General features: G+C 40.8%; 1 protein-coding gene across 1 annotated transcript in view; it reads left to right on the top strand.

The window, feature by feature from the left end:
- GABRG3 (gamma-aminobutyric acid type A receptor subunit gamma3) overlaps window positions 1–21,454 on the top strand; it is a 575,769-nt gene that overhangs the window by 20,689 nt on the left and 533,626 nt on the right. Inside the window, exon 3 of the mRNA XM_050932184.1 lies at window positions 11,115–11,182. Coding sequence (XP_050788141.1) covers window positions 11,115–11,182 — 68 coding nt within the window. The remainder of the gene's footprint in view (window positions 1–11,114; window positions 11,183–21,454) is intronic.

The raw sequence follows: 21,454 nt of genomic DNA, 5'->3' as shown, positions 1-21,454 counted from the left end.
TCTTCTTAGTGCAAAGATGCACTCTTATAGGAACATAAGAACATAATAACGGCCATACTGGGTCAAACCAAAGGTCCATCTAGCCCAGTATCCTGTCTACCGACAGTGGCCAATGCCAGGTGTCCCAGAGGGAGTGAATCTAACAGGTAATGATCAAGTTATCTCTCTCCTGCCATCCATCTCCACCATCTGACAAACAGAATATAGGGACACCACTCCTTACCCATCCTGGCTAACAGCCATTAATGGACTTAACCTCCATGAATTTATCCAGTTCTCCTTTAAACACTGTTATAGTTCTAGTCTTCACAACCTCCTCAGGCAAGGAGTTCCACAAGTTGACTGTGTGCTGTGTGAAGAAGAACTTTTTTTTATTGGTTTTAAACCTGCTGCCCATTAATTTCATTTGGTGACTCCTAGTTCTTATGTTATAGGAGTAAGTAAATAACTTTTCCTTATCTAATTTCTCCACACCACTCTTGATTTTATATACTTCTATCATATCCCCCCTTAGTCTCCTATTTTCCAAGCTGAAAAGTCCTAGCCTCTTTAATCTTTCCTCATATGGGACCCATTCCAAACCCCTAATCATTTTAGTTGCCCTTCTTTGAACCTTTTCTAGTGCCAGACATTTTTCCCTCTTAGGCAGGCCATTCTTGGAAAAAAACTAATAGCTGCTGCCCTAGAGTAGCCATTGTGCAATTGGGCCAGAAAAAGGTGGAACACTTTATATTAATTTTAAATAGTGAGAATTACTTACATATAATATTTTAAATGTTTGAAAATGTTTCTATTGGTCGACTTCCTTTCCCCTCTTTCATTCCTGCCCACTGTGTGTTGTCCCCATATTCCACCCAGGTATAGCTCCATCCACACCACATGACCGCCTGTGGACTTGCTAAAGTCTGCAGGAGGGAATCCTCATCTTGTTGGACCTCGTACGAACTCAGAGGAGGGAGCCCTTCTTATGGATATTGTAGCAGGGCAAGCACCCTGCTCCGGAGAGAAAGGGTTAAAACCAGCTCTGGGAAAGGGCTGCCCCGAGGAGCCAATCAGGCAAAGGCAGGTAGAAGCCAATCCAGGCCCAGTGGGGCTGGTATAAAAAGGGCTGTCAGCTAGGAGACAGGCAGTCTCACTCCAGCCTTGGGGTTGGAAGGACTGGATTGCCTGGGAGCACAGGGTACCTTCAACAAAGTAGTGCCAGGGAAGGGGCAGGCTAAGCTGGGGAGCTCAGGCCTGGTGATCTCCCAGCCTGAGGCCTGACAAGAAGACCTAAGGAGGTACTGGGGCTGCAGGGAAAGGCAGCAGGTCCAACCCCCTAGCCAGTGATGAGTGGCCACTTCAGACTGCATATAGCCCCAGGGGATGGGGCTAGATGAAGACTGGCAGTGGATCACTGAGGTGAGGTGGGCTCAAGGCAGTGGGGCTCCCTGGGTGAGGGGCAGCATCCCAAGGTAAGGGGTACTGTATTCCAGGAGGGATGTGAGGCCCACATGTGGTGGAGATAAAGGGACTGCAGAGGGGCAGGTAAGGGCAGGGAGAAACCAGCCAGAGGAGGGCACTCCTGAGCTGGATAAGCTAATTCCTGAACTGACCAGCGGGAGGTGATGTGGCAGTGAATCAGCAGCCTTGCTACAGATATATATTCCCCAATACATGTAAACTTCTAAGTCTGATTCAAAAACTAGTAAATCTCATGCCCACCCACAAATAATTCATTAAAAATATTGTTAAGGCTGACAGTGGATTTTAATGGATTCTTGGGTTTTTTCCCCTGAAAAAAATTACTTTCTGTACAAAAATTCTTCAACTCTAAAAATCTCAGAGGTTAGGAAGTCTAGAAGGAACTTGACCCACCTAGTTCTTCATTCCCATTTAATCCTTCACCATCATCTCACTTGATTTATGTTACACAGCCCATTTTGCACCCTACAATTAAAAAAAAAGGTAAGTAATGGTCAAAGTACCAAATTACTTTGTTGGGCCAGGCATCCTTTGGCAGTGTAACAAAACTGCACACAGTGGGTACTCACTGTAAGAACATTACTGCAGCACTTAATGTTCCAATAAGCCCCATTTATCAAGCTATGTTTCCCAAGCTGGGATAATAATGACCACATAAAGTATGTAATATCTATGGCCCTGATCCACAAAGGTACTGAGGTGCCTAAACCCAGATTTAGGTACCTAAATCCAAGTTTGGGCTTCACAGTAATACATGAAACTCCTGTTGATCTTGGCAGACACTTATACTCACTTGGTGTCTACAGTGGCAGATTAGACACTGGGCCAACAGGGCCTGTGCCTGGGGGCCCCTGGAGAAATGGGCACCCTGACCTCACTCCTCAGCAGGAGTGCCGAGTGGGTGGGGGAAAGCCCACGCGCTCTGACCCCGCTCACTGGCAGGAGTGCCAGGTGGGAACTGCAAGCAGAAGGTGTAAGGAGGGGCCCCTTCTTGCTCTGGCCCAAGGCCCCACAAACCCGTAATCCACCTATGAGTGCCTATGTTTTCAGGGTAAAAGTTCCATTACCACCTAAGGTCTTGTCTACATGATGCAGCAATGTGCGCTAGAAGGATGTGAATTATAATGTGCACCAATATGAAACGCACTATCAACCTGAATAGACCCTGCTAAACCAAAACCCTAGTATGTGTTAATATCAATACATTGGTGTGAATTAGAATTCACATCCCTCTCATGCACTATGTAGGTAAGTCCCAAGTTTCTGCTCCTGTGCCTGCCCGCCCACCCCCAGGAACTCAATAAGTGCATGCTCAGGTGTTTAGATGCCTATATCCTTCCTAAGCTCAGCGCAATCTGTGAACCGGGGATGAATGAGTTTGAGGCCCAATCTGGTAGGCTTTCTCAGAGGCTGCTGATCAGATCAGGTCCCATTCAAAATATAGTGGAAGGAGGAGCTGCTGTTGCCCATCTTATAACTTTTAGCTCAGTGATTAGAGCATTTACCAGGGATGTGGGAGACTCAAGTTGAATTCTCCCATCTCTACCAGAGGGGGAGAAAGAATTTGAGCAGGAAGTCTCTATGAGGGGGTGTTCATCCCACACCACTCCTGAAAGGGTTAATGAAGTTCAGAGAGGACCAATTAGTGTGATAGGTCCCACATGAGAGGATAAGTCAGGGAGAGCAACCCCTGATTGGAGGATGAAGCTCACCTGAGCAGGTATGGGCTGGGCTAGTATAAAGCCAGGAAGCTGCCACAAGCAAGAACTGTAGTGAGCATGTTTGCAGCCCCTTTCCCTGTGTGTTAGAGAGGGAAGGAGGGAACATAGGAGAAGAGTAGGGCCCTTAGAGCCTGGTCCTGAGGGAGGGGTGTACCCTGAAGAGAGAAGGATGGAGAAGAGAGCCTGTGAGTAGGAAGCAGGCTGGGGAGTGAGCGGAGAGAGAGCGAGCAAGTGTGTGCTGTAACATTGGGTTAAAAGTTACAAGGTGAGTGGCACTACCTCCTCCACTGACCATTTTGTGTGAGGTGACCTGGGCACCTAACTCATTCCTGCAAGAAACTACCTAGGTGCCTAAGCTGCCTGATTCTAGGAGCCAGGTTTCCACTTGTGGATGGCTCAGTAGAGATAGGTACCTACCTGCAGCTGGGACTTAAGTGCTGATTTCTGAGGGAGGGGCAGGGCTGAGAACACTGCCCCCTCCTCACCGGCTGGTATCTCCCATGTGCTAGTTTAGGCAGCTCCCCACCTAGCATGCTGGCTTTTGTGGATCCCATTCTAAGATGCTTATTTCTCCTTATCCAGTGCATAGGGACCCTAGGTGCCTAAGTCAGCCTGTGTGGATTGCAGTGTTACTTCTGTGATTTTTCTAGGTACCTAAAGGTTAGTCTCTGACACTCCCTGTTGCAATGCTTTAGCCTTTTTTGTGAGTGTGGGCCTACAACTGTAACATTAATGACCATTTCCTCTCAAAAGCCCTGTGTCATCAGAAAGACCCCAACACTTCAATTACTGAATGGAAAAAATAAATTATGGTCATGCTGATAATGGGGAAAAATCACAAGCACCCTGAGACAAGAGGGATTGTCTCTACAGATCATGGGAGCTGGGCTGTAAGGCATCATTCAGTAGGCATGATGACTTTGCAAGAAATATTAGCATCTGAGTTCACTATTAAATACAGTCATGCAGCATGATCTGCACTCAGCTAGTTCTCATCCAAATGACACCCCTGGCCCATTTTCCTATTTCTCTTTTTATCTTCATTACTGCTCCCTTTTCTCATGGAAATTCACTGTGCTACTCAGAACCCCCCTGCATCATCGCTGTGGATTTTACTGTGATAAAAACTGCAGCTACATATTTCCAGTAAGCAATACTTTAGGAGTAACCTGGAAGGGGGCTTCCACCACACAACACTGTCTCAGAGTCTTTCAGATCAAGGTCTTCAGTCCATGAAGGCAGAGTTCCATGCTTGGACTGTAGGCAATGGAAGGCTATGCCCCCTACTCCTTGTCCAAAAGTACAAACTCCTCCTACAAATGAAAAGCAAGTCAAGAATTCTGAGTTAAAATCATAGTTTTTCTCACTAGCATTCCCACTGATATCGTCAAGCTGTCTAGAATGGCTCAAACTGTGAGTGCCAATTTCAGGGGCGACTGTTAGAAATCAGGACAGAGACGCCAAACTGGCTGTGAGTTCTGTACTTAAATTTTTTCAACCAACTAACAAGTGCGATCTCCTCAGGCACTATTACAACCTTAACATGGAGTCACAGACAGGCCCCTTGTGCACTCTAGTCTATCTTGTCACCAAAGCAAGTTCACTTTTGTGACAAATGGTTCTTTACATCAAAAATTGTAAGAATATTCAGGTTACTCCCAGTTCCAAAAAGACCAGGCAATTGCATCCTAGATACATCACCAAAGACAATCCTAAAGATTTATTAACTCAGAAAAGAAATAAGTGTTGTTTACAAAGTTAAGGCAGGTAAGCATATATGCATAAATGAGTCAGTCTTAGATTTCAAAGATGTTAGAAGCTGCTGTAATATGCGGGCTTAATAACTCCTTTAGGGCTAACCTAAGCTACAAAGCTGGGGATCTCTTGCTTATGCTTAGAAGTCTGACCCTCTCCCTGAAGTCCAAGGAACATAGGCATAATTTCTTCTTAACAAGGATTTTTATTCCCTTCCTCCAGAGTTCAAGCTGTGATGCAATGAGTATTTGTGCGTGTCTTCTCTTCCTGGGTGTTGTGGTGGGGAAGCAATCAACCAAATATTTTGTCCACTAATGTTTTCAGCAGTTAGTCTGGTGTCTATGGGCTTCCTTTTGTTGGGCAGGAGATGACACCTTTTGTTGTAAACTAGTATTTCACACTTGGTATAATGCTCCTCGGCTGACTCTGAGGGTTTAGAGTTTGACCAAACATTTTTATAGTTACAGAACAAACATTTAAATATTATCTTAAAACATGTGACACAGATATTATAATAAGTAAGATCAATACATGCAGCAACTTAGAAGCATTTCATAAAGTCTAAATATTAAACACACTTTTATAAGCCTAATACCTACTTTAACAGTACTAACACACAGGCAAGCCAGAATGGTTTCCAGCTTTGCATTTGTCCATGTTCAGTGAGGCCTAGGGACTTTGGCATGAGCTGGTACCAGGTCTGCCAGCATCACTGATGTTTTTGCTGGAATGGGATAAAATATAGAGGTGAAGTCTTGAGCTGTATGAGTGAGTAGGTATCCCACATTGCCCAACACCATTTAAAAATTAGTTATACTTACTAGACATATTCTTATAAAGACATTTTGGTAGGGGTAGCAACTTATTTTAAAGGGACAAACATGTAACTATATGAGAATACAGCACCACTAGAGACAGACAACATTTTTCAGAAGAATAATTTATTTTCCAAAACCTGCAGTTTTGGACTGACTGAAACAATCCACTGATTTGACTCAAATCTGCTAAATAATTGTGGAAAAACATATTTTCAGGCTAGATTCACAAAAGGACTTACACCAATTCACAAAACAGGAGGAGGAGATGGTAAAGATGATTTGCCAAAAATTAAAAAGAAATGAATTCAGGTTGAATTGTTTTTTATTTTTTTGGGAACTGCCTTTGAACCAAAAGTCAGTCTTTCAGCTCTAATCATTACTCAATCATAGGGTAATTATTTAAACTACAACCTTAGCACAGTATAAAAGTGGCAATGTATGTGGTAATTAGTTAGTCTTTGAATGATCAGATAATTTGGAATATTATTACAGAATAATTTTCAAGAGCATCTAATTACTGTGGGTCTAATCCTGCTAGTATTTTGCATGAAGAACTCCTGTAAAAGTTTGACACCTTGGAATACAGATTGATTTCTGGAACTAGGATCATATAATGTTTATACATTGGTTACATGATTATATGCACGCTTTAGGAATAAAAACATAGCACTTTATTTTAAACAAAAATGATTTAATTACTGATCCATAATATTTGCATCAATGTCCTGAAGAAAGTGTAGGATAACTTAAGATATTGACTGTTTGACTAATAGAAAAAATAAAAGGTGGACATTTAATAATATTAAAAGTTTATTTTTCATGGACATTTTAAAGTTTTGAAATATTTCACCTAGCTCTATTCATGTTAAATAAACTTCCAGTGGGGGAGATTTCTAAATATTAAATATTCATGAGCCCTGTGCAGCAGCATACATTTCGTCTCCATAGATTTCAAATATGGAGATTTTTGTGGTCTTTCTGCAGCTTTCTGTAGAAAATACCCAATTATGGTCTCATGTTCATGGAATTACTGACATGGGCACAACAGCTGAATGGCAGCCACAAAAGAGTCTTGAGATCTTTAAGCAGCAACATTCTCTAAAATACTAAATTAGAAAAATAAGTGATCAGAATCTTATACCTTTCAGTATTCCTATGTGCGACAAAGGGCGAAGATACTTAGAGAAAAGAATATGCTGTAAAATAGAGATTTAAATTTGCCATCTAATTAGCCATCATGACATAGGTGTCTGTCAACAGTACAACATAAACCCAGCTTAATAGAATTTGAGTTAGCAGAGCCTGGATTTGAGCACCTACAAATTTGTAACCCTAGATTAGGAATTGTTGAACCCTTGGTCCCAGCCTGGGGCTCCAGCATCTACCCTGCATTAGGTGGGCCCCAGTCCAACCACCCATATCTCAGACTTCCTAGGATCCTCACAAAATGTGGCTGCTCTACCTTTGTTCGTGTTGCAGCGTAGGAAAACTTGAATGTCCACTAAACCTTACTGTCCAGAGGACAAAACATTGGTCCATGGGATTGGGGGATACTTCTAGGCAGACTTCCAGAGTACAAGTCCAATGGGCTGCATCTACACTGCAAAGGACTATGGTTTGAACCCTGGGTCCTGGCTTGGATTCACCACCCCTGTGGGGTCCTGGGACCACAGGTCTTAACCCTGGGTTAGCATGATCTGTGTGTAGAGAGAAGGGGGGTTAGTCTTGAGCCTGAGTTCAAACCCTGGTTTTACGCTGCAGTGTAGACTTACCCAGAGATTGATCCAGAGCCCAGTGAAGTGAGTACGAAGTTTTTCCATTGATTTCAATGGGCAATCAAGTCCATGCAGTATAGATATGTCAAATTTTGCTGGTTTTATACCAGTGTAATTGTAAAGTACAACTTCACTGAAACCAGTGGATGTATGTCTCTCTCACACTGGTATGAATGAGAGTAGAATTTCTCTCTGCAGTGATATTTGAAGGGAATGGGAATTGCATAATATATACCAGAGATCAGCAACCTTCAGCATGCGGCCTGCCAGTGTAAGCCCCCTGGCGGGCCGGGCCAGTTTGTTTACCTGCCGCATCCACAGGTTCGGCCGATCGCGGCTCCCACTGGCCACAGTTCACTGCTCCAGGCCAATGGGAGCTGTGGGAAGTGGCACAGGATGAGGGATGTGCTGGCCACTGCTTCCTGGAGCCGCAATCGGCCAGACCTGTGTAATCGGCAGATAAACAAACCTGCCCAGCCTGCCAGGAGGCTTACCCTGGAGAGCCGCGTGCCAAAGGTTGCTGATCCCTGATATATATGTTTGGTACTTTCCTGACATAACCTTAATTTTTCAGATATTTCCATCAGCTTTAAAAATTCCATTTAACACCAAGATGTTTGAAAATTAAAAATACATATGGTAAGCAATTAAATAACCCTAAATACGATAGTATGGCAGTACTTTGTGAGCATTACGCTGTTGTAATTTGGACTCATTTGTGTTGTCTTTTAGCAAAAGTAACTGCCATAGAATAAACAATGTGTCAAAAAACTTCATTTGAGAACGCTGATATATCTCTTGACAACCTTTAATCACACGTCTGCATATGATATACACATGATTCTGTCTGGAATTTCCCAAGATTTTTGGCAGCTCTTTAGAACTATTTCTGACAAAACTGTTTTGAGGAGTGGGGTATCATCTGTAATCTTACTGTCCATTTTTAGTGTGGTATGAAAATGTTGGTTGCCTGCTCAAGGTCTGTGAGGTCTGATTATTTTTTAGTACAAGAAAGAAGGCTCCGTCAGCAGCTCAAGAGCTCCAGATAAGGCTAAATCAATCCATTAAGATGGGCATTTGTGAACACGCAATTATACAGCCAGAATGGAATAGGGTTACTGAAATAATTACTACTGTAACTCTTTCCTTCTTTCCATTAAACTCAGTTTAGTTTTGAAAATTAATGTAAGAAGAATTTTTGCATGCATTGTGTATGGAAACAGTTCAGACCCAGCTGGCTTTTTCCTAACATAATACACTTTTTTCAATGCAATAATCCTAGAACCTTCAATTTCAGAAGGCATTGGGTATCCCTGAATTAAAGTCCTACCATAACAAATCTAAAAATCTGCACCTGAGGGGGTTTTGTCTATGACCATTTCTAACCATGAGTCATCCAGGCTCCACAGAAGCTATGCTTTTTAACAGAAGAGCCAATTACAATTCTATTAACATTTATAGAAACAGTATGTGGCACTTGTGTCTTCTGCTACTACCAAGCAAAACAATCTAGTTCCAGGGAGCATCCTATCTTCTCCTATACTAGGAGATGTAACAGTGTAGCAGGCTCCTTTAATTTTGTAATTAGGAGGGTTTATGGGGAAATCTGAGTCTGGACCCTGACTTTCACTGACTTGACATCAGCAGTCTTCTTCTTAATTCTCTTCTGTTTATAAACCACCTGGATCATTCACAAAACATAGGCCACATTCTCCACTGGTTTAAATGGGCCTTTTATGCCAGCAGATTATTTGGCTCAGTTTATTTAGTAAATTAATTACTTATAGCATATTTATATAAATACAGTTTAACTAAAATGTGGATTCAAAACAATGTATGATCATTTAGTCCCCAGTCGTACAGAGATTGATATGCCTAGCCTGATACACTTTGGCTAGTTCCACTGACTTCAGTGGAACTACTCAGTGTGTAATGTTGAGTATGTGCATATGTCTTTGTAGTGTTGGGGTCTTGTTGCCCACATATAATATCTAAATAAAACTGCTTGTGCTTCCCTGCTACTTTCAATCTTTACCTAAATTATGTCAGTTGTAGCTTTCTACAGTTCTACCTATTATTGCATTTTGAAGCCAGTCTCCTTGCTAGGAGCAGTTAGACTCCTATTTTGTTATCAGCTGGGTACAATTAGAGTTACATTAATCAGTTGTGTTTGTTCAGCTGAGTTCAGATTTCCTTTTGATAGCTGTAGGCAGAATTTGAATTTTATCACCATAAGTCAATTCTTTAGACAAAATTCTGACCTTAAATAACCCAAACTATAACATACCACACTTTTCTAACAGTATAGAACCACTTTATGAATTATAGACAGGGATTATTGTCTTTGGGTTTCTATTTCTGCTCATTTTAATGTTTGTATTTGTATTTTCATAGAAACTTCTGCTTTTACAAGTTTATTGTAATAGTGATTGACAGGAATTGGTTATTCCATAAGTACTGAAATAAGCACAACTTTAAAAAATAGCTCAGCACTTTTAAAGCCTCATTTATTGTTTGCGTTCTACATGCAAGATAATACTACATATTATCTACATTCTAGACAATACTTAGTCCTGCCATGAGTGCAGAGACTGGATTCTATGCCTATAATGAGCTAAATTCAGAAAGGTGGTATAAGGTAGGATCCCTTAGAGACAGTAATTATCATACAACTGGTATCTGAATTGGTGTAACTTGCATGCTGAGGACATAGAAGAAGGTGTAAATTAAAATAGGATGGGAACAACCCACTTAAAGTATCCCTACCTTATTTAAAGCTTGGCTTCTTGCAATGTAACCTATATCAGCGCTGATGCTCTTAGTCATCAGTAGAGTGTGGTAAGTAGCGCCTTTAAGGTGGCCTGTTAATTAACCGAATCACATCTCAATTTAGCCCCCTGAGTCTGAGGGAGCCTAAGATCTTGTTTACATGAGAGATCTGCACCAGCTTACCTAAATATGATTTTAAACCAATTTAGTAAAACCAGTGCAAAAAGCTATCTTATGTGGGTTTAAATCAGGCTTATCTTGGGTTAGTTTAAGTCAATTATGAATCAGTTAAATCTAAACAAAAAGAGGTGGGAGGGATTGCTCTGGCTGAACAAAATCAGTTTAAATAACTGATTTGTTAGTTAAACTAGTGCAACTTTCTTGTGTAGACAAGACCTAAGTCTAGAAGGAGTTTCCTGGGGTAGCCAAGCACATGGGGGAAGACGATGTAGGTTATACGAAGAGCGAACTGGAAGAAATTGTAAGCTGAATCAGTCTGGACAGCTTATAGCCTAGTTTCTGAATCTGGGCCACTGAGTAACCACAAAAAATCTGTTTTCCATGCTGGTACTAAGATAAACAGAGATCATAAAGAGAAACTTATCCAGGCTATAATTTACAGCATGGAGCACATATGCAGCAAGCATAATAGAAAGGAACCTTGCCAGTTCTTCAAAATGTATGAGCTGTTTTGCTTGTTAGTTTTTGGTTTTAATCAAAGATGGGTGTCTGTAATTATGAAAAAGTTTAACATGAGGAGCTGTGTCCTCCACAGGGTAGTATTAAATGCTGCATTTTTTTTTCTTCCACAGTAAAACCAACAGTTATTGATGTTGACATTTATGTTAACAGCATTGGCCCAGTGTCATCAATAAATATGGTAAGTGTCTTGCTAACAATGATTTTGTCTGGACTGCTTGTCTTGGCATCAATACTTGCTGTTGAAGGGGAGGGGGGAATAGAAATGTCACTATTATATGATGTTTTTGTTGAAAGCAGTGAGAAATAAGTCAGCAGACACAGTTCTACTTTTCATACATAGTTCTACTTTTGTGTCTTTCCTAGGAGAAATAAACCAACTCAGCAGTATCATGCTGAGTGCTACCTGTCATAAAATGCTGTTATATCTTGAATGATAAAATTATGATGTTCAGAAAGACACGTATGAAACAAGCCTGTTTCCAGGAAAATGTTGCAAGTGATGCTTAAATAATATCGTTTAGGACTACAGGAAATTAAAATTAAATAGAAACATTTCTATGTACAGTTAATTAATGTTCATCTCAAAAAATAAGCCAGGTATTCGCAATATGTCCCTGTATAGAAATATATATGTAAGGTTTGGCTTTAAGTGTCGAGTTAACTCTGGTCAAAATCAGTATTAACTATATCAGTGCATTTATTTACATGAGTTTATCAGATCTCCAGTGTTGTACTATAAATCAAGGAGAGAATAGTGTCCTTCATTTTTCCCCTTGAGCTTTAGGAGAAAAAAAGATCATCTTTAGTTTTACTGTGTGCATGAGCCAAGGAACGCAGAACTGTCGGAAGGCATGGGAGACACTGCTCATGTGTCTGATACCACTGGTTTATGCTGGTTTATGTTGGATCATAGAAGTAAAACTCTCTTCTAGCTCACTGTTAACAGATGGTTTAACGTACAGGAAAGCGCTCAGTTTTTGCAGTGACAAATACTATAAATTGTGCTTCTTTATCTTGATGTTGACATAATTACATAGGCTTGGATTGTTTTTGTGGCACAACTTTTGGCTTCAATTCACAGATTCCAAACACCCTCTGTTGTGTGGAAGGATGAATTTTGTCCTAATGTGGCTCAGAAATAGGGGCAGGAATTGCAGAAAGAAGGTTTGCTAATATTTAGATCTGCTCACATCTAAAATTCCCTACTTAAATTCTTCAGGGCAGACACTTGGAATTCCATTGTGTGTGTTCAAAACCTAGCCAACGACCCAAATTTGATTGCGCTCTGTGCGGTGCAACTGTAATATAAATATTAAACAATAAGTGTAATTGTTCTTCTAGTTTACTGGGGAGGGGAGCTGAGTTTTGAAACCATTGTTTGGAGTTTGAATGCCAATGCCTTTTTTCAATGGCTTGTTAATGTATATTTTTAAAAAGATCCAAACACGGGACTCTCAGTGCAAATGGGAGATTTGGCAAGTGAAGATGGAACAAATAATCGGTACTGGGAACATCTCATAGCTTCACACCCTGCGAGAGAGTGAAACATTTGGTTAAATTTCTTCGCTTGAAGCACAGAACGTGAAACAATGGAGGCATCTGTGTTGTTCTTAAATTGGTAATTATCTTCCCTCTAACTACAATTCAGAGGAATGTGTCTACAGGAAGATCTCTTCTGCATGCATTCCTCTGGCTCACATTACTGCAGTATGTATCTTGTGTGTGCCCTGCACAAGGGGAATGAGAAAAATGAACAACTGACTTATTAGGTTGGAAAGGTTTATTTAGTTCCTCTTCCTTGCTCTGAACTGCTGGAGATAGAGCTGTATCTTCTGTCACAAAATACTTGGTTTAACTAAATTTTATAGGAACTGCCCAAACTAAGGGGATGAAGTACTTGGAAGTTAATTTATGCTATAATATAACCACACCTGGCTTACTTATGCTTTAAGCCCAAGTTCAGAGTACCTCATGAAATTCTGGTGAGGAAATACATTATGCAGTCAGTTATTTTTAAAAAAATCCTCAAATGTGGCTGGGTAATATTTGGAGTGTGACTGGCATGTTTGATATGTATAAAGTAGGTTGTTTTCATGTAACTATACAGAGTTACAGACAACATAGCCTTGCTAGATGTGGTAAGTATTCCAACTATATAAAATACAGTAGAGCAATAAGGGAAAACACCTAAAGCTATGTTCAGTAGAGCAAGAAGATGACTGAGCTTGTATTGGGGGATAAATAGATAACGTTTGAGGAGAAGACCAACTCAGGAAAAGCACCATTCTTGTCATCATGAGCACACACCTCCAGCTCTTTCCTTGGTTCTCAGCTTGACAGTGGCTTCCAGCCCTCCATCACACAGTTGTCAAGTTAGTAAATACTGAGCTACTCTGTAAAGGTAACTGCCAAACAGTTTCTTACTGGGCAAAGAAAAGCAGGTTAAATTAGGTTCCATCAGCCTCCGTATCTCAAGCATGAGCTCACCAGCAGGTGGCTCTTTTGTCTTCCAGTCATAGCTCTTTATTGCTTTTTATTTAACCTGCACCCAGGGCCTGCGCTTCCATTTAGGCGACCTAGGCAATCACCTAGGGCTCCAGGATTATTGGGGGGCGGCATTTTGCCAGCATATTGGGAGGTGGCATTTTGCAGTAGGTCCACCAGAGCCGCGGGAGCAGCGCGCGGGGTGGCGAAATGGCCACGCGCCTAGGGCGCCAAAAACACTGGCGCCGGTCCTGCCTGCACCACTCTGAGGTTATATTGCTCTCCTAGAGCCCAAATGCCACTCATGTGTATATCAAGTTTCATCTGTGATTTAATCCTGTACATAAAATCTAGGGGGGTAAAACCCTCTTCCTTAAATTACAAAGCAATCTGAGCAATGGATGTTCAACTGAATATTTGAGCAAATTTTGTAGATCAAGTTATGTTAGAAGTACATACCTTTGTCCTGCTTATGATCAAACCTTAATATAAACGCAAATTTACTTTTCAGTCACATGGAGAAATAATGAGGAAACACCTGATGAAACATGACTACTACAGAGACAGTATGAAATGAATTGAGTGTGAATACCTGTGTCCATGATAGGAAAGCGAATCCACTCAACCCAGGGCTGGAGTCCTATTAGATATGTGAAGGGGAGGAAATATCACTGGGGATCCCCTTAAGGAATCTTCCCTGGGGGCAGAGTTTGTCCTCTGACTCTGGAGTATACCCAGAGACACACCTGGATGTGTCAGGAGGTGAGGGCCACCTGCTTGGAGGCTTTGTGCCCCCAGCAGCCCAACCCCAACCCTTCATTCACTGCACTACCAGTGCTTCCCCAGCTGGCCCCAGGATCTCCATAAAAGGATCGGAGGATCCCCACAATAGAAAGGGCCATGGCGAAAAGGTAATACAGCTCCAGGCTGTGCTCCTTTCTTAAATCTCCATGAGAGGTAATCATCCCTGGCTCTAATGCCATTAAAATGGGGCTGGTCCTCCTCTTCCCACAAAGTATGGATTAGAGGTTGGGGACTAAGCAAAAGAACTAATATAAATTTCCTGCCCATAACATGAACTAATAAAGCTGAAGCTTTAGAAAATTTCTGATTGCAATATTTGGAACTACTTAACTCGGTGTAGGCATGAAACCAACCAGCAAGATCCATTTTTATATATTACTCCTTTGATGTGAGTTATAAACCATCTAGGTAGACTTGGAATGGGTAGGGATTAACTATGTAATTAGTGGTCTGATGGGTGCCCCTCAAATTGCAGTTGAGTAGTCTACTGTATTTATTGCATCTGCATGTAATACAGCCAAAAAACAGTTCCCACAACAGTCATTTAAATAGTCTGCAAGGTTGATGTATTTTGGCTGAAAACAGGCATAGTTAGGAGCCAGATACTGATTAGCCCTGAAAGTGCAATGGTGGGAAGGCGACCTTCCCTTTCTTTGTGCCCTTGCACAGGAGGAAAGCAGTATTGCACAATACTGCAGTCCTTGTGCTCTCCTGACTATAAGGTTGTTCAAAGCTAGTGCCAAGAGCAGCAGTGCCATCCCTAAAAGAAAGTTTTTGAGGGTCAGCTACAGGCCAAGTCCTTCTGTTTGTCTACTAATCCCCAACTATTCTCCCGTGGGTCTGTCAATGTGGCTTCTATTTTATAGATACAGATGTGTGTGTAATATATAAAATATAGACCATATAAAAAGAGTGCCTCTGTTGGCGTCTGATCTTGGACCTCTGTCTCCTGCTCTTAAAACTACAAAGGGAGAGGTTCCACTCAGGGGTTACTACAACTTCAAGCTGTACTGAGTGGAGTCCTCCCAGAGCTGAGGGGACAATGACCCCCTTCCCACTTGCAGATCATAGGGTCAGTGCCACAGAGAGTCCTATCAGATCTGGGTCAGTGCCACAGAGGTAACTTCCCTCATTCTATGAAGGCAGTGGGATCTGTGTGTCCAGGGCCCCTCAGTAAGAGGGATCTTTGTGTGCAATCTGGACAGAGCTAATATTAACTAGCAGAGGAATTACTGAGCACAGTCAAAACAGAAAGGAGAAGTTGAGGATAGGTGGAAAAGCAATCAATGCAGTGATGCAGAAAGTTTGTCCCAGGTGGCATTAGCTTCAAAAAAGAATTTTTCCAGCAGTAGAAGGCTTATGTAAAGTGACAGTAGTAACCAGTGCTACACAAAAGTACTTTGAAATGTAGAATCTCCACACCCATCTAAAATCTTCAGGGCAGCATTTTTTTTAAAAAAGTCAATTTTATAAACAAGTCATACTGGGAAAAAAGGAACATGAACTGTGATTGTTAAAAGATATATCAGCTGGCTACCTAAGAAATTGCTTAAGGCATTTAAAATATAAAACCACATTAGAACTTTCCATGTGATTATTATATCCCTTTAACTTTATTATCCTATCTTTTTATACATATAAGTTACAGAAACCCATCACTGGCCACTTCATGATGAAATGTCATTAGAGATTCTGGCTTGTGAGATGTGGTATTGATGTCTCACAGGAACTTATTCAAATTTTACAGTTATTTAAGAGCATTACTATGTCTTAATAAAAAGAATGAGTTTAGAAGAACCCCCTCCTAGTGAAGCATGCTAACTTTCATTAACATTAGGACCATTCCTCTTTTTTTTTAAATGTTTCCTTTATGTCAAATTCCACATCACATATTTTAAAATCTTAAAATATGTAATCAGTTTTAGGGCTACATTTTCAAAATGATGGTCAGGAAATTGGTGCATCTGCATCAAGTCCCATTCTTTTCAGTAACAGCATAGGGCAGGTATAGTCAATAGGCAGATCATAGGGCAAAAACTGGACCGTCAGAAGCTTTTGAATGGAACCTGAAATCTTTTTATTTTACTTATTATTTTTTATATTCTCTGAAGTCTGGACCTTGACTGTAGTTTGACCAAGAAATTTGGACTTTGACACAAAATAGCCTAGCCTAGCATAGGGTTATAAGCTGCTTTATACATGTTAAAGCTTAAAGTGGCACCACACAGTGCATTTTCTTCAGGTATGATTTAGGCTTGTGCCTGAATGAATTAGAAATGGAGAAAGTTGAAGTTGAGACATAATTCAGGAAACATACTTGAATGTATTTGTTATTCTCCAACATCATCTTCAAGAAGCTCAGTAAGGCAGAAAGAAACACAGTACTACCCTATAGGCAATTCAGTCCCTATAAAACCAAATCAGGTCTGTGTACACATAGTGGGCACGCCTAACTTTGTTTAGCATCTGAGATTGGATAAGGTCCCAGCCCGAGATGAAAAAAGGCTGCAGCTCTACCTCTCTGTGGCTCTTGCACCCAAAATCTTATTTCAGTGCAGTTGCATGTAAGAAATGTGTTTGAGAATGTGAGGAACCTATATTTCTCTATTCATAAAGTTATCGCTTATCCATTGGATAAATGCTTACTCATTTATTCTCATACAATTTGAAAATATAATTTTTGTAGTGTTCTTTTGTGCTTTTTATCACCTTCTTTTTGTCCACTGTTCAGTCTGCTTCCCCATATCTTTATGTATGCTCTATTTCCTCTTTGTTCACAGTTTAGTGTTAGAGAATAAAGCTAATCCTTTACACATGTATGCCCTTTAATGTATTGATAGACTCCTTTGAACTGCAATTTCAAAGTCCCCACATCTCACTTTTCTTCTCCACAGACACCCTAGGTATTTTTGTAAAGATGTTTGAAAATAGACTCTTGCCTCTCAAATACTATCTGTGGCTTGTAATGAAGTCTGAATTTCTAATTGCATGTTTAGTCTCTACACCTGTTTACTCAAAGTAAATATACCATTGAAGCATTTGCAACTATGGAAACATCATCTGCCCAATTTAATGTACTAAAGCAAACCTCTTTTCAAATAAAATTGCAATTACAGCTGTGTTCCACCCCACACCTCTACTGAGTTTTTTTTAAAAAATATATAACATAATTTCTTTATAGGCATCTGTCATAGTTCAGAGCAACTATGCCTGTATTTTCCCCTCAGTGGTCCAGACAGGGCAACTGTTCTCAGGCTCCCAGCTGCTGCCTTTCTGGATGGAGACTTATGTCTTTCCCCCTTCAGACTGGTGTATTTCCAGGCTTAACAGTGAAGTCAGGGAACTGTGATTCCCTGCACAGACAGGTTACCCGTGGACACTTGCTTGTTATTTCTTCAGAAATTATTAACAGGTCTAACTGCTACAGTTATATGGCACCACACAGCACTTTTTGTACAACCCTTTTATTCTTAGGTAAAAAGCATTGCTGAAAAAACATATTAAAAGAACCTAAACATTTTAATAAGCTTAACGGAATTCACCTCTACCCTAACATGGATTCTGGCAGGCGCAGTTTTTTCCAAACCTGCTGTAAGAAATGAGGCCCTCCAGGGACTACAGATACTGTCTGTTTGCAGCCAGTTTAAAACCAGGCTATATATCCAAAAATCCTTTTTGTTTGTTGGTCCCTGGAGAATCCAGTTTGAACTAGTATACGCAAACGTCACCAGGGGGATGGCTTCAAAGTATGTAAGCATTCCCCTCCTACTAGAAAGAATACATACAACTATGCTTGTGTCACTGTATTTTTAATGCAATATACTCCAAAGTTATTAACCTTAATTCAGTAAAATTCATTTTAATTTCATAAGGTTGGTTCAGGATATTACAGGAATCTGTCACAGCTTCTTTTAGATACAACCTCTACAGCAGAACTACTCTGCGTCAGTAAATATCCTGCAGCTTGGAGTTTCATTTTCTCTGCAGAGGTCTCCCTCCATTTCCTCCTCACACAGTGACTACTTGTGGGAAAACTGGTGGTTGGTTGGTTTGTTTTACTTAATGAGTTCAGCTCATGAAAAATGCTGGAGGGCTTGTTCTCAAATAAACTTGATGTATAGTTCATCAAATTTTCAAGCTCCTGTTCTGGACCCCAGTCCAGCAAAACATTGTAAGTCTGTGTTTAACTTTAAATGAGTAGTCTCACTGAGTTTAATGGGATGAAGATGCTTAGCATATCCCTAAGCATTTTGCTGAGTCATGATCTAGTGCAGTGTTTCTCAAACTGGGGTTGCTGCTTGTGTAGGGAAAGCCCCTGGTGGACCGGGCTGGTTTGTTTACCTGCCCGGTCCGCAGGTCCGGCCGATCGTGGCTCCCACTGGCCGTGGTTCACTGCTCCAGGCCAATGGGAGCTGCTGGAAATGGCATGGGCCAAGGGACTTACTGGCCACCACTTCCAGCAGCCCCCATTGGCCTGCAGCAGCGAACTGCAGCCAGTGGGAGCCACAATTGGCCGGACCTGCGGACGGGGTAGGTAAACAAACCAGCCTGGCCCTCCAGGGGCTTTCCCTACACAAGCGGCAACCCTAGTTTGAGAAACACTGATCTAGTGCTATTAATCTAGGGCTTAATCCAGAGCTCATGGACCGGACCCATCTCCTATCTGTCAAACCTTCTTTATCTGATTCTTTTGTTAAATGCAGAAAGTCAAATATGTATTTTCAGTTCATCTTAGTTTTGTATAAATGACTTTTAATGACACAATTAAAAAGAAACAGACTGCACAATCTCAACAGAAATGGGCACTACAGAAATAGCTGAGGCAGAATCAGGATGGCATGTTAGTTTCTTCATACTGGAGCAATGCCTGTGTAAGAACAAGACAGGGTTTGTGTCCTTCTCATCTAGTGAATGCCAATTAAATCCACTTGCCTACACCTTGTGGATCATTTCCTTAATTCAGAAAACTATGACAAAATTGCTGCATGGAGTGTTATGCTGCTATGCTTTTTCCATTGGCTAAATTCTCAGTTTCCTTGCCTAGATCACCTTGATTCCTGACTATCCACAAACTCCAAGTTTGTTTTACATCTTGCATCAAGCTTTCCCAATGTCTTCAAAAAAACAAACCTTGATTATTGGGTGCACTGCACATTCCAGGTGTTTGTATCCAAGGTTTTTGGGTATAGGACCATTCGGCAGTGGACTTGCATTACATTACAATGGAAACAAGTAGTTTGGTAACTGTCCTCCTTAATGATTTTTGGTAATTAATGTTAAACTATTAACAACATTGTCTAGTGTTGGTCACACCAGCTTAACTCTAAAGTAACTCTAATGGAGTCAATAGAGTCCCTCTGGGTTTACAACAGTGCAGTTGATGGAGCACTTGAGTAGAATATGGTCCCAAATCTTCAAATGAATTGCAGAATATTCTGGTATTTTCTGTTGCTAGGGGAGTCAGTTCCATTTACCAACTAGTCAAAAAAATCAAAAGAATATCCTTCATTTTTCTTAACAACCTCAAATTAAATCAAACCCAGAGGATCTGAATGCTCTTTGTACTTTCTGTATGACAGAATGTCACCCACCTAATCAGGCAACTTTTAATTTAGTCTCCCATGGCTCCATATCAAAACTGGAAGAACTATATTTCATTCACATTTCAAACTTTTAGTTAACAGTGTCCCTTGAGTCACAAGTGCTCAGTCAGTGTTACTCTGGCACAAATCAACTAGTTCTCCTGAGTGGTTCTATTGAATTAAGGAATACAATGAATGCTTTGTCCCTGCAAGCTTAAAAATCTACAGAATATCAGGGATTCCCATTTCTGCAAAGGCATTGACCTATCCATACTCCACCATGCTTTCGATAAAAGTCAGACATGTATCATTACAAATGAGCATTACAGTGATTTATTACTTTCTCGGATTTGGAAAGATGCATCCCAGGCTATGAAAGTTGCTGATAATTTCCAGGTTCTTTGTATGTTTTCAAAGGTCCATTTTCCTCTTGCTGCTGCTAATTCTGGAGTTGCTAGACCTTCCCATCCCCATCTCTTTCTTCTGATTAGACTTTGAAGGCAGAAGCAGTTCTGCTGCATATAATACTAGTGCATCCTGGATCCACTGGCCTCCCCAAAAAACCTAGGTCTCTGCTGGATCCCTCTGTCTCCTTTCCTTGTGGGTGCATTTCAAACCATTTCTACTTGACTTGAGACTAGAGGGTAGCTGGTGAGGGTAGACCTTTGTGGAGTTTCCATTAGATTTCTATGGTATTTCTGTGGGAGTAGGCAATTTGTCCCAGCAGGTTTTGGGTGAATTTAAATGATTTTGGATAAACCATCCTCACATTATAATGGAGCAGAATTTAGAGGCTTCCTCCAAAAAAAAATCTTGCAAACTATAAGCATCTATGATGAAATCTCTGTTCACATCTCTGAAAAGCAAAATCTAGCAGATGTAAAGAGGGCTCCTGATATGAACTGTTTGATGGACAACCTGCTGGAAATCTTAATGACCTGCCCTTCCACTGATGAGAAGGAAACTACTTCCATGGCAGCCTGAAAAAGCAGCCTTGATTTTTTTTTTCAGTGACCATTGCACAGCATGCTTCTAACAGGCTAAGCTAAAAGTGCAATCATTCTGAGACACTTCAGTTCAGGTGCATCCCAACATTGAGACTGCTGTTCACCTTTGACTCTGGATCTGAAAAGAGGGAAGTCTTGACTCAATTGTTGCTAAGTACTGAGCCTATTTATAACTTTTCTCCTTCCTATACAACTGCTATATGCCTTTGAGCTACACCTCCTCATCTTTTCCTTATCATGAAATGCTCTTAAAATTCAACTGGGGTGGCTGTTAGTTTTCAGAGCTTTAGAAGAGCAAGTTTCAGAGTAGCAGCCATGTTAGTCTGTATCCACAAAAGGAACAGAACTACTTGTGGCACCTTAGAGACTAACAAATTTATTTCAGCATATTTATAAGTTGAAATAAATTTGTTAGTCTCTAAGGTGCCACAAGTACTTCTGTTCTTTTTGCAAGAGCAGGGATCTTTGTAACCTTCTAATCCTATGTTTATAAGTTAAAATAGTTAGATATATTATAATGATGCAAATTCATACTGTTGTTAATCATTCTCACATTTCTATTTGGACATTCAC

The sequence above is a fragment of the Gopherus flavomarginatus genome, chromosome 1 (assembly GCF_025201925.1).
Source record: "Gopherus flavomarginatus isolate rGopFla2 chromosome 1, rGopFla2.mat.asm, whole genome shotgun sequence".
Lineage (NCBI taxonomy): Eukaryota > Metazoa > Chordata > Testudines > Testudinidae > Gopherus > Gopherus flavomarginatus.
Note: the sequence above shows the minus strand (reverse complement) of the source record. Positions and strands in the feature narration are given on the sequence as shown.